The sequence below is a fragment of the Synchiropus splendidus genome, chromosome 11 (genome assembly GCF_027744825.2).
Source record: "Synchiropus splendidus isolate RoL2022-P1 chromosome 11, RoL_Sspl_1.0, whole genome shotgun sequence".
Taxonomy (NCBI): Eukaryota; Metazoa; Chordata; class Actinopteri; order Syngnathiformes; family Callionymidae; genus Synchiropus; species Synchiropus splendidus.
This window is the reverse complement of record NC_071344.1, coordinates 8,661,231-8,678,537: the sequence shown is the minus strand read 5'-3', so window position 1 is coordinate 8,678,537 and position 17,307 is coordinate 8,661,231. Positions and strand designations below refer to the sequence as shown.

At 42.1% G+C, this 17,307-nt stretch overlaps 1 protein-coding gene and 1 long non-coding RNA gene across 9 annotated transcripts in view; both read right to left on the bottom strand.

Annotated features, from left to right (window-relative positions):
- Nucleotides 1-1,579: 1,579 nt before the first annotated feature.
- Nucleotides 1,580-5,507, bottom strand: LOC128767533 (uncharacterized). Its single transcript, XR_008416130.1, has 4 exons — nucleotides 5,346-5,507; nucleotides 5,218-5,262; nucleotides 2,959-3,025; nucleotides 1,580-2,515 (listed from the first exon to the last, which is right to left on the bottom strand). It is a non-coding gene; the product is annotated as an uncharacterized LOC128767533 (long non-coding RNA).
- A 5,885-nt stretch (nucleotides 5,508-11,392) lies between these two features.
- pcdh19 (protocadherin 19) overlaps nucleotides 11,393-17,307 on the bottom strand; it is a 55,592-nt gene continuing 49,677 nt past the window's right edge. For all 8 annotated transcript variants that reach the window (XM_053878496.1, XM_053878495.1, XM_053878500.1 and 5 more), the window contains exon 5: nucleotides 11,393-14,019. In XM_053878496.1, the coding sequence (XP_053734471.1) occupies nucleotides 13,466-14,019 (554 nt within the window). In that variant the 3' untranslated portion in view covers nucleotides 11,393-13,465. The remainder of the gene's footprint in view (nucleotides 14,020-17,307) is intronic.

The following is a 17,307-nucleotide window of genomic DNA, read 5'->3' as shown; positions in this document are numbered from 1 at the left end:
TATTCAGCATGTGGAAGTAATGTTCCGCTTGAAAGCACTGCAGCACAATGGTCCGCAGCAGAGCAAGTTCACAGAGAGGAGGACCACCCATCCCCAGCTGAACGCAGCCGTCCTCACCTCACAACAGCAACGGAGCCCTTATGTTCCTTTGCAAGTTGCAAGTATCATTAATCACACCCAATAGCAGTTTTAATGAACGTCTGCAACAGCTTGGCTGCGCTCTGCAGTACTGCTGAAGTGGGCTTTCCACAACTCGTGACCATATATTTGCACAATTACGTTCACTTCTTTTAATCTTCTGCCACGCAGTGTACAAATGACGCTCCACATCCATATTCATGGATTTTTTTCACCTTCACCTTCTTCTGCCGCTTATCCGGGGTCGGGTCGCGGAGGCAGCATTCGGAGCAAGGAAGCCCAAACTTCCCGATCTGTACAAACCTCCCGGGGGATCCCGAGGCGTTCCCAGGCCAGACCGGAGTCATAATCGGGGAGCAGCGGCTCCACCCCGAGCTCCTCCCAGGCTGTGTTCGACCGTGCATCAAACTATCGCCATGGTGTTATGCCAAGAGTTCGACAGTGTGATTAAGATTTATCTTCATTTGTGGTGGAGGAAACATCTCCTATAGCCAAAAACATAGTGAGGGTTTATGTACTTTCCTTTGTCTTCAACTGAAGGTCACAGTGAAGGTGAGCATAGTTGGAATATGAATCCCAAAGTAGAAGGGCTTCTTCTCAAGCAAAATCGTGGAATAGGGAGCAAACATGGTTTTTACAAAATTTATATTTGCTTTTTTTTTTTTTTACAAAATTCAAAACTTTTAAGTCATTAAGACATTTTTCAACATTTCAGTGCCAGGTAATTTTTGAGGGAAAGACGTTGTGGGCCAGTGACCAAGTCAAGACCAAGACCGTACTGAATACAGAACAAACTACTACTTTGTTCCATTGAAAGCATTTCAGTTCTTGATTCGTTTTCAAAATATGACAGGTTTCTTTTGCAGTAAGAAATACATGAGTTTGTCGACAGGACCAACAAACTTGTGGATTTGTATTCAGTTTTGTCTCAGCCATAGTTTTGGTCTTGGTCCATGTTCGCACTGATCTCGATGTCAAAACATGCTCCACCTACTGTGCTCTGCTTCATGATGTGTCTTCTGCCCATCACTACCATTCAGTGTACCAGCGTATGGAAGGTTTTCATGTGTAAATGTTGGTGTACAAGACTGCGACTTTAAGACTGCTTATTTCAATGAGGAGTGCTAACTGCTCCTCACTGGGAGTTTAGTAGCTTGAGAGAGGAAAAACGATTCAACACATTACCTCTGAGAGTTGGTGGTATCACCCAAGGTTCCTCCCATTGTTCAGGATTTCACCTCACACCAGGCTGGTTATCCTTCATGAGGTCACCTTATAGAAAAATGCTACTTTTCTCCTGGGTTTTATATGACTTTGAAAAGCATAGCATTACCTGGCTGTGGCTGTCTGCGTTGAGAAAAAAAGCAGTGACACAAGCTGACTTGTTTATTGAATGGAATCCATTTGAGTTGTTGCTGAAACAACTCGACTTTTCTGAGTGTTTCAGTGCTGAAGCCGGGAATTACATAAACCACCCACGAGTAATACGAGCCGGTGTGGTTCTGCTGGTCGCACAACATCAAAGGCAAACTCTTTCGAAAACATTCATGTTCAAGTTCAAATTCCACATGCTTCTTTTGTTTGGTGTAAAGCCGCGGTTTAAGCCATCAGATCGCAATAGGAAATAAATCTCTCAAACGGCTGCGCTGGAATCAAACAAACACCTGTAGTCAAAGCTCTGAGCTATTGGCACACTTTTGAACAGAGATTTAAATACCAGAGAACAATCAGCCGCGTGTGTCCGGACAAGGCTCAAATTTCAGCTTTCAAAAAAAAACACCCATTCTCTCCTGCTGAGTTGTGAAGCCCATTCAGTCCACATCTGACACCCTCTTTACAAACACAACAGACTGTAAAGGGAGTCAGGTGGCGACCGCATTCTAATGAAGTTATAAACAGTTTAAAGAGAAATAAAAGAAACGGCTCGGTTCTGAGAAGTACATATAAGTTCATACCCAAAGCTTTGAATTCACTGTTACATGGCCAGAGAAAACAACGTCTAAAACAGGCCTCTGATGAGTCATGGCTGCGTGTGAAACAAGAAACCCATTATGCTGAAGAGGGCAGGTCCGAGGGCTGGTTTGTACTTATCTTGATGAAACTGCAAGTCATTTGTTGTGAACTTTAAAGTAGAAATGAAAAGAGCAGAAATGAAAAGCCTGACTGTGCTAAATGTGAACGTAAGGTGTGTTTTTCCAGATGTCCCATTATTTGATCCACGGCTCACAGGTGAGATCATTGAGTTTCCTTTTGCTCCCCATTTCCAATTGCCTATTGCCTTTGCCTATTTATCGGGGGGTTTTTTCCCCATCAGAAGTTGCCTCAGCAAGTCCGCCCCTTTCTTCTTTGTCTTCTTCAGTACCAGATTCTAAAATACCTGGTGGCAGAAGAAAAAAATGGCGGTATGTCAGATGAAAACATCATATTGGAAAGCTTACTGAATTAAAATGAATTGCCACTTTACGTGGAGAATTTGGAAACCAGATGTTGAATGAAGTTTTTTTTTTTTCAAAGTCTTCTTTGAGCATCCGTGATCCAAACACAGACAAAACACTTTAAATCCAGCCGGAGGCAACTGTGCACGGACAAAGTTTGCACAGTGGCTTGAACGTTGAGTTGAAATTTGCTAGGAGAACACAAGTCAGGAGGACGTTTAAAACAAACATAAAATCTTTTCAGAGCGAGCCAAGAAAGAAAAACACTCAAGAGTAATAGCACTTAAAAAATGCATACTGTTCCTCTTTGGTCTCTCCATGGACAATATGGGAGATAGAGTGGATCAAGACAAACAAACCAGTGAATACATTAATCGCTAATTACCACAGATAAGCAGAACTCTTAACAGAAGTAGCTCCTCAAAGGTCGAGGACAGTAGAAGAAGCACATGCTGGAGAAAAAACAAAACACAAATGTACTGTCAAACAAATTAATTACATGCTTACTCTTTTTTTCTGTCTGATCTGTGGACCACAAACTTGTTGAAACTTTGAAAGTTCTATTCATTTTCAAATGTCATCATCAACCACTGCCACAAGACTTTTTACCTCAGTTTTTAATTCAAATTCAAATTTAAATAAAACATTATCTGAGCTTATTTTACTATGTAAAGTAAACTAGTAAATATCAGCTTGTGTGATATTTTTTTAAAGACAGAAAATACATTTTAAATTACGGAAAAAAACGACAACAAAAAAGCTATCAACCCACCGACAAATACCATTTGACCTAACAGCATACGACTTATTTCTCCACGTTGTGAGTAAAGTAACCTTTCTTGTTGGCGCCAAAACAGCACTGACTAATTTATGACTCCTTTTCGGGTCAGGTGTCGCACATTTTTGTTCTCCGCAGCATCACACAAACATCACTTCTGTTCTGCGACACTGGAACATCACAGGGAATTAAGTAGATGACATGTCGGGCAAAACAAGGGCTTTTTAAGAATCTTGCTGTCTTTTATCTATCCACCGGTTCATTCACTTTGTTTTTCTTCATAAGGAAAGAGACAGTGTCTCCTCTCCGACAGACTGTTCTTCCTGTTTTAATGAGCTAGTGTTGGTCTGTAAGTGGATAAATGCACGTGAAACACAATACTGCTTTCGTCAATAACATATTACCTGGCCTGAAGCGCTAATAATGAAGACGAGGAGAAATGCATTCATCTGATAAACAAGGTCACAGGTGAGGATGCAGTGGTTTTGTTTTGCCCGAAGCTTTACAGCAGCTTTCGCCAGGAAGATGCATATTATTGTGTGGAATTATAATGCGATTGTTCGAAGTCTTCAGCGTATGTTTCTGGGGAAAAATATCTCGCCTGCTTAGCATTTGCTGGCCCACCAACCAAATCCAAATAGAGAACCGCTACACTGCTTGAATGCCATGCAGTATGCAATAAAGGTTTACTATTTAAGCCCTGTTCAATAGTGAGAAATCTGAATTTGTTTTTCAAAAATCCTGCCAGTGGTTGAACTCGTGGGGGGGTTTGCAAGCACGCTCATAATGTGGCAACCTCACTGTTTTTAGCGGCAGAATCATGAAGTTTCCGCCTTTATTAAACGTAACTCACCATACCCGTCCTCTAATGTACAACTCTCGCACATGCTTCTGGTGGAAAATGACCTTGATGCAAGTACTGGTGTCTCTTTCTGTAGCTACAAGACGTAAACAAACCTCCTAGCATATTGTGGGAAACTCAATACATGGGGATGACAACAGATGTATTACAGACAACTTGCAAAAGACACAAGAATAATAACCGCGCCTGGCCTTTTATCAGAGAAAGGCAAGGTTCGGAGGATGATCAAACAGAAACCTCAGAGGCACATTGTTAATTCTACCCCTGACCGATTCACTCGACAGACCGAGCAAGTTTCCTTTACATAAACATGAAAATAGGCACAATGCATGCCTTAAAACAAGGCACTTTGATGAGTGTAGAAAGTAAGAACCTGAGTCCTCTCTTTGTGGAGTTTGTGTGTGTGTTCTCCCCAGGCTTCCGTGGGTTCGCTCTTGGCACTCCAGTGTCCTCCCGAAACTTTGAGAGGTTAACTGGTGGCTCTAAATTGGTGCAAGAGTGGTGGTGTGACTCTCTGTGCCCTGTGATTGACATGTTCAGTGTCGACCGCCTCTCGGGTTGAGCAACCTCACAACACTGGTTATGAAATGAGTGGAAGTGAAGAAACAATTGAATGAATTAATGTATTCTTTCTCAGTAATAATGGCCAAACCATGGGCTATCGTTGTCATGGTAACCTAGGCAGGCAGTGGCTATCACAAGTGACAATAAAGAACCGGACTGTCAGATTTACTTTGATACAGCATATAGTTCCTTTGAAATAAAGGCTCAGAGAGGCAGCTCATGTGTAGAGGCTAAGCAAGGCTGGACACGAGGAGAGGAGAGACATGGGACATGTTGGACCAAGAATGTTGGGGATGGACGCACGAGGTAGATGAGGACGATGCAGAAAAATAATGAGGTTCATGGATGACACAAGGAGTAGAGGTGAAACCGCATAGACTGACTCACAGGTCATATGGGAAATGCCCAAAGACAAAGCTGCCATTCAAGTGTGGGCTCACCTTGAAATTCCCGCATAAGCCGACAGCCACATCGCACTCGACACACTAGGGAAAAGTGAATGGTTTTCAGTAGAGCTGATGAAACCGCGTGCCGTCATTGACTCAAACCATAGACAGAAGTGACTTACAGTACACGCTGCTGCACACCAAAGGTTCTCCTATCCTACCAAGGGTCTTTATCAGCGCCGTTCCAGAACTTCATTTTCAGCAATGTGAGGTCTGCAAAAGCAAAGCCACGCCCAGCTTTCACACAAGACTAAAAGTGATCAGTCTTTAGTGCTGTGTGTATCTGTGTACCATCAAGTTATTATTAAGACAAACCCATATTTCATTATGACCAAACAAAAGATGCTTTTATCTAATGGAACTCGCAGTAGGAGCATTAAACGATGGAGTTTCAGAACCAGAAGAACATGAAATGATAACCTCACTGCTGTGTCAGAAAGACTGGAGCTATATTCTGTTTTTATGCTTCTTTATATAGACATCCTGTGAATGTACCTGTGGCGTGAAATAAATTATTTGTACGCGGGGAGTGTAGGTCATATTCTCACCCTTGCAATAGCGCACGCCCATGGTGAGGTCTGTTGAGATTCATTGCAGTGCTTCAGCTGACAATAATGGAGGCTTTGAAAGGCCACAGTGTTTAATTTCTTGTCCCTGCTATCAGCGGTTTTATCCTCCAGAGAGCGTGAGGTCAACTGGCCCTGGTGAACAGTCCCCAAGCCAGTAGCCCGGGCATTAAGAGCTGAGAGAGGTGGCCGGGGTCAGGCTGTGATTGCTGCTGGAGATGGCAGACGGAAGGGTCCCGGGGCTCTTCGGACCCTTCTCGGACAAAAAGAAGCTTTGTGGAGCGGCTCCCAGGTCAGTTTTATCAGGGCATCACTAATGGTTATGATATGATCTGTCTAGCATGGCTTCCAATTAAAGATTGCTGGGAGGAATTCTGCGGTTGCCGCTCCCCGTTTCATTGCGGTCTCAGCAGCGTTCCGTGAATGCAGGCCATTGTTCGAGCCGCTCAATTCATCAATGATCAAAGTTCCTCCACAAAAGGAAGTGCCCTTTCACCAAAAGCCCAGTAGATATGGAGGTGATTTAAGGACAGGAAGAGGGTGACCAGCCCACTCTCCATTGAGCTTCCAGATAACACCTTTCATGACAATATCAAGTGGGAAACAAAAGTATCTTTTTCGCTATTCAGCTAGTAAACGACTTGTCCAGGGTACTTCATGACTCTTTTTTTTAACGCTGCACTTCAGTTGGACATCTTTTCAATCAGGTTCTTGAATGAACAAGTATCACAGTCTGAAGTCATATTACTGCATTTGCTGGAGTGTGAATCCATGTTATGGAAACAGACGGGAATATGGGCTGATGTTCTCAGAGAACCCCACTCACATGTGCGTATGAAACCTTGAAAACTAAGCTAAAATGAATCATAATAATAATACTGTCATAATTCTGGATGATGGACCCAAGTGCAGGAAGCGTTGGTCGGCAGAAGGCACGGGGGACGAGGTTAAATTATAAAGATTTATTCGTTGGAAGGAACAAATACAGACAAATAACTAGAAACTAAGGAGGCCGGGAACCAAAACGCGGACCGGGAACAACACACAGGGAACGGGGTGAATCTGGAAAGCAAGAGAGGCGGATGAGAATCAACGACCTGCTATATAAATGGGAGAACAGAAAACAGGAGTTAAGCTCAACGTGGTGGTGGCACTAAACTGAAAGCGCTTGGTGGTGGCGGCTAATCACACTCGCGCACACGAGGGGTAAACTGACGGATCTATAACTGAAAAGTGAGGCTTAGATAAACAGCTCACAGGCGGACTGAATTGAGAGTAGGGAAGTGAACACAGGAGTAGCGAGGAAGAACAAAAGGCGGCGACAGAATAGGAGTTCAGCACGGATTAAAAATCTGGAAAAGGTCAGGGAGTAAAGCAAACACACGGGAGTCTTGAAAGAGTTTTACCTTGATGTAGCAAGAAGCAACAATCTGGCAAACAGGTCTGACGTCGACAGGTTTACATCCAGGATGAGACTGAGGAGATTAACGCCAGCTGTGTTGCCAGTGAAGCTGGAGACAAAGCAGGAACAGGAAACAAAGGCAACCGGGGGTAACAAAATAAAAGCACGAGAGAAAAATACAAAAAGGAACAGACCATAAAGTGCAGACATGACAAATACATGATTAAGACAATAATTAATACCCTTGTAAAAATAGACGTTGAAGCCCAAACCACAGAGTTATAATTCAGTAGTTGGATATCATTAGGATTACCACAATGCTACCCCTTTGACAGAACTGGTGCTATTCAATACACCATGAACTCAAACCCACTTCTGCAGGTCTCTTCCAAGTGGTAGTGGTGGTACTCCAGTCTCAGTCCTTGAGCACAATAGCAAATCTTCAATAGACACCAGGTACATTTCACAAGAAAATGCTTGGCTGTAACAATTCACCAGGGTTTTCTTTTTATTCCCTCAAAAGAAACATGATAAAGAAGCATGTCCAATAAATGAACATTTCAAAAAGGGGTCTGTTCAAACAGCAGCTATAGTGCTCTTTTTTGTCCACAAGATATCTACTCCCCAATAAGTGTTAATATATAATAATACATAGTAATATATATATATTTTTTTTATTTTATTTTTTATTTTATTTTTTTTAATAACTGCAGGAGTAGAGACAAAGAGGATGAATTGGCTGAAAATATGAGAATAAATCATCAATACTTTGGAAGGGAATGCATCGATTGTTTATTTATTTCACCATACAAAAACATTTAACAATATGAATAAGAAAAATATATAATAATTGTTGTCACTAACATGCCATACAGGTAATGACTATTAACTTTAAATAAAGTCCGATCTAACTGGTTAGTATCATCTACAATTTGGTTGCATTCTTCCTTTTTTTTTCTCTTTTAAATCAGCCAAGTTAAACACAAGGCCTTGCTCATGAAATATAATGTTAGCCTCACCAGAGCTGAAACCTAACAAGAGGGTTTTGAATGGGAATAGTTGGCCATAATGAGAAAGGAGCAGCTGCAAGCTCTTCTGTTCGAATGAGGTCATGTGGGAGGCAGAGATCAGCGGGTCTGATAGGGGCTTGGATGCACGGGAGTGGGGCGGGGGGTCCTCAGTAGAAGTGGCTGAAATCTTATTTGTGTTGAGAATGTCAGACTTCTACTTGTTCTCGCCTTTCTTCCAAATGTTTTTTTCAGAAGCATTCACTTTATTAAATGATATCTGCAGCAGTAATAGGTTGTTAATAGCCTCTGTGTCCTCATAACCTTTGATATAAATCTCATCAAATGGATTCTCCGCAAGCAAATGCATCAAAGACAGTTGGAGAAAAGGCTGCTACTGTAGTATATCATGGCCTGCCGCCCATTCCGACCATATCTTTGCTATAAAACAAGTCGTCACTCTCTGTGAAGCTAAAACATCCCAAACCCTGTTTTTTTTCTTTCAAAAGAATTATCATGTTCTGGTTCAGGAAACACATATAATATCAAAATACAATTCATTTTCTCATTGCCGTTGAAAGGAGCATGGGGCAGCGTAGTGAAACACTCGGTGTTGCAGCAGCAGTATTATACACGACTCTGAGTGAAATTGGAAATACAATGTTGTGAACCTCATGGATGGGTGGCTTTCCTCCCCCACACAGAGGTCAACTGATGAGTCTCAAGTGTCTTGGTTAGGACATGACCCGGCCGTCCCTCTGTCCATTGTGTCCCCTAGTTGGATCCCAAACCTCTGAAAAAAGGAATGAGTGAATAAATGAATACTAACAAGTCTAGATTGGCGTTGACCGTCCAAATCTCCCTTGAATTTATCAGAAGTCACCTTTCAGTAGTTATTTCCCAATGTATTCCCAATGTATTAGCAGGTGTGCACATCAGAATTCTTGTTGTCAGAATTGATCCATCATCATCAGCATCATTACTTTTTACCCCGGAATGTTATCGCTGCTGAGAATTTTATTTGTTTTTAGCCAGATAAGCGTCTGCCCGCTGGGCATGACACCATTTCGATGCGCTACTGGTTCTCTAAAATGTTTTTTTTTTTTTCCAAAGCCAAATATAATTAAATGGGTGCATTTAAAAGGGAGTACAAATTCATCCCTTCCAACTGGGGTGTATGTTTAGTTATGAGGACCCAGGGGTCCCCATGGTACATTGGTAGAGGGCATGGGTAATTCATCAGTGAGGGCCAAGGCTGGAAGAGTGCTATTGCCCAAGAGAGCAAAACTAAGCAGGGAGAAACAAGATCCTCCTCATAGTCTAATGGATATGTTAGTAAGAGCACTTTCAGACCAGCTTTCATGTTGGCTCCACCAGAGGGTACAGAGGGAATGGCAAATTAATTATAGAAATGAAGCCAACCTCCTTGTCTCATCAAACAGGGCAACTGTGCCTTTCTCATTTTTTTGCTTCACACTCACTTCTGTGGCGATGTGTCCTGTTCCGCATCTATCGTCTGCCTCATTTCTAATGGCAAGAATAAGGCGCAAATGCAACAAAGCAAAAGAATGTGGCCCCGTTTTCCTTTCAGTTATTGGTTTGAGCATTCACACCATCTAACGGATCTATTTCCAATGTGGTTTAATGCTGCTGCGAGGTCAAGAAAAAAAAAATTCTGTAATAAGTTCATGCTGTTAGGTCTGTTGAGTGAGCTGTGAACAACAACCTCTGGTAGATGGTTGAGAATAAGATGTCTTTATCTTGAGAAAGTATCATTTCCAGTCATTATCATGTTTCTTTGTATAAATCTTGAGCAGCTGTCTCAAGCTGCTGGCCTTTGTAAGACAAACACAAAGACGAAACACTACAACGGACAATGATAACCGCAGAGAGATGCTTTTGTTGGCAACAATCTCATTGCAGCTCTTTTAAAGGGCCCGACTATGCTTTTCCATGTTTGTAGAGTTTGCTATACTGTTAGGCGGATGAAGCGTTTTATATATATATATATATATATATAAAGCAACATTTTTCCAAGATGATTTGTGGGTGAATTTTGTTTTTATTAACGGGTTCCGTTCAGCATTTTAAATGCTTTGATGTATAACATTTTTTATTTGTTGAAATTTGAACGAATACACTGGAAGATTGTGGCATTTTCGGAAGGCTGTGCCATTGGCTGTTTTTGTACTGTAGTTCTTGTTGCTCTTCCTTTAGGAACAATTGTCGAAAAATTGTTAAAGGCAACATTGCGGCATTTAAACCATGCCAAGCTGCAAATATGAAGCCTGGTCCAGCCAGTCCTTTTGCACAAACAGATGGTGGACGCCTGTAACTTCAGTCTGTGCAACATTTGTGGGCATGTTTCAATCAAAGTTTGGAGTGAATAGAGAGTGAATAATGACACCCGGCCATCATCTACTACTTCTGAAATGAGGAAGAGTGTCAGCAGTAGAGTAGATCAACCTTTGTTAAAGGGATATTACTCACCATGGTTGGCGCCTGATGACACCATAATGTACACATCAGATGAGTGGATTTACTGTCATCCCAAATTTGGGTGTAACTTGCGTTTTTTTTCAGTTAGAGTATACATTTCTGACCTTTGAAATAGTGATATCAAAGTTGAATATTTCACTGAAAAACCCTGGTGGCCAACGAGTTCACTCTTTTTATAGACTTTAGTTATCATGTTACAAATACGAACACTTGAACTGAATGATGTTTCAAATGAGATTGAAGAAAAAAAAACATGCCCACTTGCATTTTATCACTGAGATAGTTGTTGTGCTTTATGTACATGTATGTAGCTGAATACTTCATACCAATCGTGTACAAAGCAACTGACGTCAACACTCATATCCCATGAGTATCATGACCTAAACATCCTACTGATAAACCTTGACACTTGTATATCACCACATGCAATTTCACTATTCGTAAAAACTAAATATAAACAACTCAATATTTATTGTGAATTAAATTTGGCGAGAATGCAGTGGAAAAGTTTGGGCGCCTCCAGGCTCTGGCATGAGTAGATATTTGTACACCAGGTTACGGCAGGCAACAGTCAGCCCAACGTTTCAGCTAATGATGTCACAATGCCACTTGAGTAGGCGAGGATTTGCTCGGCGCTCGGGTAATTCTTTCAATGATGGTTTCTCAGGAACAAAAGACGAGGAGACGACACCGAGCACATTTAATAGTTTAATTATAAGCTGCTGTATACATTCAGTGATTATTCCAATTTTCATGTCGCCAGAAGCCAAGGGTGAGACCAGCAAAACATTCAGCTACAAGATCTAGTTCGTTGTATGCAACAGTTCCCATTCAAGTTTCTCACATGTTACTGCGTAGCATCAAAACCATATTGCTGATGTGCAACACTGTTCTTCCAGGCGTTCATTCAACCCACTGGGACCCAGTCGGCCGTGCAGCGCTTGTGTTCGCGGAGGGAGCCCTGACTATTCCTGTGGCTTGTTGACCCTTTCGCCAAGACAAACTGAACATAGTTGGCACGGCAAGACTGCAGTTGTGTGCAAAGCTAGTCTGGTCATCCTTCACCCTCAGTTGGAGCTGAAAGGCCTTGTCTCGACCAGCCTTGACTTGGAAAGCTAATGACAGGAATCATGAACACCTTCCGCTTTCCTCCTTCCGCTGAAGCTAATGCAAGCTCCTGCAATAGTTAAGGTTTTGTTTGCATCTTTTTGGTTTTCTTTTGCTATCTCACTCTATCTCACTGACACACTGATGTTGGTGCTGAAATCGCTTTTTTTGTGTTGTGTATTTTTTTTTTCTCTTTTTGTTTTCTTTTTTTAGGGATTTTTTTTTAAAATGTATTTTACATTTTCTAGTAGTCCACACAGAAACTTGATGGCACAAGAACTGACCAATAAGAAACTCTTTACAACAAGGTAGACTGCAAGTCAACAGTTGCCAGGGGTCACACAGTAAACAAAAATAAGTTCATTTCAAAAAGATTAAAAAAAAAAAAAAAATCAAATCAGGTTCAATAGAAAAGCAATAGACAAATGAACAGAAGCAAGTTAATTTCAAGTATAACTTACTCATAAAATAACCACACAGCATTAAATATTCTCATTATACATTTTTTAAATTATTTATAAAATATATTTTGGCATATGTTTTTTTTTTTGTATTTTTGTGTTTGTGTAACAAACTCTGCTGAAGCTTCAGTTGAACATCAATGTCTGTTTTTTTCTGTCGAAACTAAACATTAAAGGGATTGTCACATAACAACAGGTTATTAAAAATGATAAACCCTATACAGAGTTTCACATAGCAAGACAAGAGTGACGATCCCTTCTATCCTAGCCCCATGATCAAAAGTCAAAAAAGTACAAGACCAGAGCATTAAAGTCCTAATTTGTGCTCCAGTGGCTACAATCAAGATAGGGCACAGGACAACTGCAAAAGTCTTTTTTTTTTCCATACAACTCAATTTCAACACAAGAATTTGTCCTGCTGCCGGTTTTCAAAGCGACTAGGTGGATAACAAGAGTTCATTTTTCTCCCGTCTGCAATGAAATATAAATACTGCATGGACCTCACAGTCTGGGGAGAACTTAATTCCCTTGGGAAAACGCAGAATAATTTCCCTTAATAGCCAATGAGCAGGTCAGGAGGGACTCTCTGAGGTCCCTCTCTGCTCCTCCCGATTGCACAGAAACATGTCAAAGAGTAAACTAAGAATAGCTTTTAAGATGAACAGATATCGGATGACTATTTATTACCATGACAGAGCTCACTATACAAAGGAACAAAGCGATTTCGGCAGCTTCAACAATCTGCAAAACCAAAGAAGGCAAATAGCAATTTGTGGTACAAAAGTCGTTTCAAAGGCATAACTGTACTTTTGAATTGGCACCGCGGGTGTCCAAACATGTCCTGCTTTGGCGCGAAGAGCTGGACAGCTCCGCTGGCCACGTCCTCGCAGTCAACAGTGACCCACCTGTCCGTCCACAGCAGGTTGATTGAAAAGGAAAAAAAAACAAAAAACAAACAAGAAAAAAGCACTGCGACTACAACAAAGCCACATCCACTACCTTGGCATGAGCACACACTTAGCTGCAGCACACTGAAGTTCCAGAACGTCAGTCCGAGCTGATTCTTGAATGCACTGCAAAAGTGTGATAGTGTCTCTTTCTATTCCACAGCAGCACTGTTCTTGCACACAACTATTGCAGGAGTATATGCGTGAGTTTACACTGCATTTGTGTAAGCATGTTTTCTCATAGAGAAGCTCACTAAAGCACGATGTCTTTCAAGCGCTTGGTGCTGGGAGATTCTTTGTCGCGGCTGTCGTGCAGAAGCGTGTTGATCTCCCTGACAGACGGCTCACTGTCCTTTCCCTCCGGTTGCCGCAGTAGGCTGTGGTTGGCGATCCGCTCGGCATCGCGGCATTTAAGGGTGTTGTAGGCAGATGAAGGCTTGGACAGCGGACTCTTCAGGTGCACGGGAGAGGTGATGGGGCTGGCCGCCTCGCGACCGTTGCCAGCTTCGCGAACAGCCCCTCCGTTGGCCTTCGGGCTACACACCTGAGACTCCTGAGTCCGCTTTCCTTTAAACTCTCCTCGTTCTATGTCCTCCGGCCCGTCCTTGCCGAAGGTGGCAAAAGTCCTCTTGGTGGTGCCGTCTTCGTAATGTGGCACCTCGACTGTTGTGGCTTCAATCGACAGGGCGATGACGTTACGGCCGTGCTCCGGTGATTTAGCACGCGCAGGGACCCGCGGCATCCAACAGCGATCAGAGTGGCCCAGTATGCGGCACTCATCCTGGCAGTGGAAGCCTTCACTGGGATCTGCAGGGGACAAAGAAAGAGGATATTTTTAGCATCATTGCATTGCAGCCGTAACAGAGAAGATGGTCAACTTCTTCAACTTTCTCTTCATAAAGCTGAGACAAGGTAGAGCAGGGCTAAATGATCTGCCTCCAAGTGAGCTGGACGTGCCAGGTGACATCTATTTTACTAGCTTATTCCCAGAGGACCTCGCAGAAGGTCTGCTCAAAGCCTCAGGTGGATAAAAAAAACTCCTCATTTAATCTATGAGATAAAAGCCAGTCCTCAGAAGACCCATTTGGCTACTTGTGTTTAGTTGTTTTCTGACCCAGATTCAATAGGTGAGAGAAAAGAGGGACGTTTTTGTTTTGTCTTCAGCTCTCTGATACCATTCAAATTCAGCAGGTTGGTGAAGGGAAGAGAGGTTTCAATAAGGCTAATGTCTTCGCCTTATCTGTCTATTGCACATCCCCACTTTTAGGAGATGAAACGCCCACTTCCCCTTCATCCCTGGATCTGCATCGAGTCTCCAGTTTAGGATTACAAGCTGATAATGGGAGCTCAGTGTTGGGGCCCTTCTAATATGTCAATTTAATTATGTCTTGTTAAATCAAAAGTCCATTTGCAGCACTTGTATAATTAGTTTTTCTGCAGCACATGAAAGGCAGGTTGAAACATGGCAATACGATATCTTACAGAGGGGAGACACCAGACATGATCCGGAGCTGGGTGCCTTATTCATCTCTTTTCACTCCCTCTCTCTGTCATCTGGCGCCGACTTATAAATATGTAATGATGTTTAATGCTGAAGTGAAAGTAAGATTTGTCTCTGGCGCGTACAACTACTTCACTTTCAGTGTTGGTTATGCTGATAGGGAAAGCACTTTCAACAACAACTATGAATCCTATTATATATAGTCTATACATCAGGATTCTTTCACTGCCTTTTGAAAAGTTGTAACTCTTGTGAGAATCACAATATCACACCAAGACATTCGACGTCAAGAATTGATCTCACGATCACATTTGACTCCAGCAGCTTTAAAATCTTGAGGATCAACTTGCCGGAGTGAAACGCAATGACATAGTTTTAAACTCCCCTGCTGGTCGTGTCTTTCTGAGCCGGAGCCAACCCCCATCCAGAGGCCCAAGGTGACAAGAAGAGATTGTGTGAAGGGATTGCCATCGACCTAAATGCATACGCTTACATCTGGCAATTGCTGCTTGACAGATCACCTAATTAAAATTACTAATGATCTGTTTTTCTCCTTTCTTCGCTGCTCTCATAGCAGGCAACACTACAGACCCCAGGGATCGATGCTTCAAAGATCGCCGACTGGCTTTCAGGTACTGATAGGCACTTTCACACAAAGAAAAAAACCCCATCAGATTAGTTCTACGTGAGTGACGACTTATACTCATGTTTGCTGGATAGAAATTCCCTGATACATTCCCTGATTCGGCCTCATCCACACACACAGAAAACATCTTTTACTCTGGAATCTATTTCTCTTGCACTTGCACAAAAATAAAAAAAATCTGTAATCCATGTCAGGCCAAAAATGTTCCCACGCAAAACCCCACTCAAAACAACGACGCAAGACACATGCCAGGCTTGTGTGTGGCGTTGTATTGCTCTCGCAGAAATCGGTGAAGTGGGCGGAGCATGTGCACGTAACTGCTTGGGCGCTGTCTATGGCATGAACCATGGCATGAACATGGTGAGGTCGGAACATTCGTAGCTAAGCTTACTTAATGTAGAAAGCGAACTAGTCGTTCGCATCCTTGAATGTTGTGAGGTGACTTTCCTTGTTCTTAGAAAGTTGTGGTTTTGAGAGGACGACAACATTTCACATCGTAAAACAGCTGAGTGATTTTTAAGAATTCATTGTCATCTCTTAGCACAGCTTGCTACTGAATTTTAATGGAATAAAAATGTACTGCTTCAAACCTAAAACAAAAAAAAAGTAGTCCATAGATTCGAGTCTAATATAGAAGTGTTTTTGTATTTCTTTAGCTTTCTTTTCGGAGGCTCTCGAGGAGCAACTGTGCTGTAAATGGCATTGTTGTAAAATCCCAAGTGCCATTAACGCTCATGCATCCTGCCTCTGCTCGGAGCTTCATAAAACGCAGATGCTTCTCAAAAAGACTGGAGAGATGCAATCTGAATTTGAAAAAAAAAAAAAAAAAAAATAGGCCATCAACCTCTGAAATGCGATTCACTCCTTGCTTCCTAAAAACCGATGATGTAAGGAATCAATGGAAGGATTTTAGCAGCCTGGTTTGTCTATATCTAATAGAAGAGAGAACGAATCTAACACCCTGCTGAGAGCGCATATTCAGAATTATCTCAATAAATGAGCTGCCAATCACCCCCCATGAAAAGATTTGAAGTAGCGCATGTAGTAGGATGTCGCTATAATTACATCCGATCCATGAAGTACGCATTAATAAGTGGGGGAGCAGCTTTTTCTGTGATGTTCCACATTTAAAATATGGTCAGACGGCAAGACATTGTTCAATGTGGTGCAGTCAACGCTGTTTGGAAAAGCTACAAGGCTGCCAGTAACTGAATTACTGACTACAAAAATAACTCTGTCACCTCTGTTTTGTGAGCTCATTCAGAATTTCAGATATTGGAGTGAAACAATGTATTTCAATGGATTCCTCGTGACTCGAATGGCTGGCTGTAAGAGCAAGTGGACACGAAACAATGAGACAACTCACTCAAAGAGGCTACATTTCTGAAATAAATGTAGTGTATTTGAGTCAAACACCATTGTTTTTACCACCTTGCTTCGGTTCTTTCCAGCCCTAAATGAAACCTTAGCAGCCAGTTTAACTATCGGGCAACATTCAATGGACAAAGTCTGATTTATTTTTCTTCATAAACAAGTAGATGCTGATCTATGAATAAAGGTTTCAGTGTAAACACAGACATCAATGTGGCGAACTTTATTTTAATGGCACACAATCTCATTTACAAACCACATACGGTCACTAATACTCTGTATTTGTTTCTGTTCAAATGAAACTTTGACTCCATTTTAATCTCACCAATACCTGACTGTGACGTTCTCCGTCTTTTCCCAGCATTTTATCGCTCACCAAGAAGAGCAACACTTCTGGCTCCGTGTTCACTCCTTTACCAATTTGCAGTCTGGCAGCAGACTGATTCAATTCTGACATTCCCTCAATCAGATAAAAGTGTCCGACCGCGATAGCTTACAGATCTCCTACCTCGGCTTGGGAATCCCGTAGCCTGACAAGCTCATTGCTCAATTTACCCCTGTGCACCGCGTATAATCA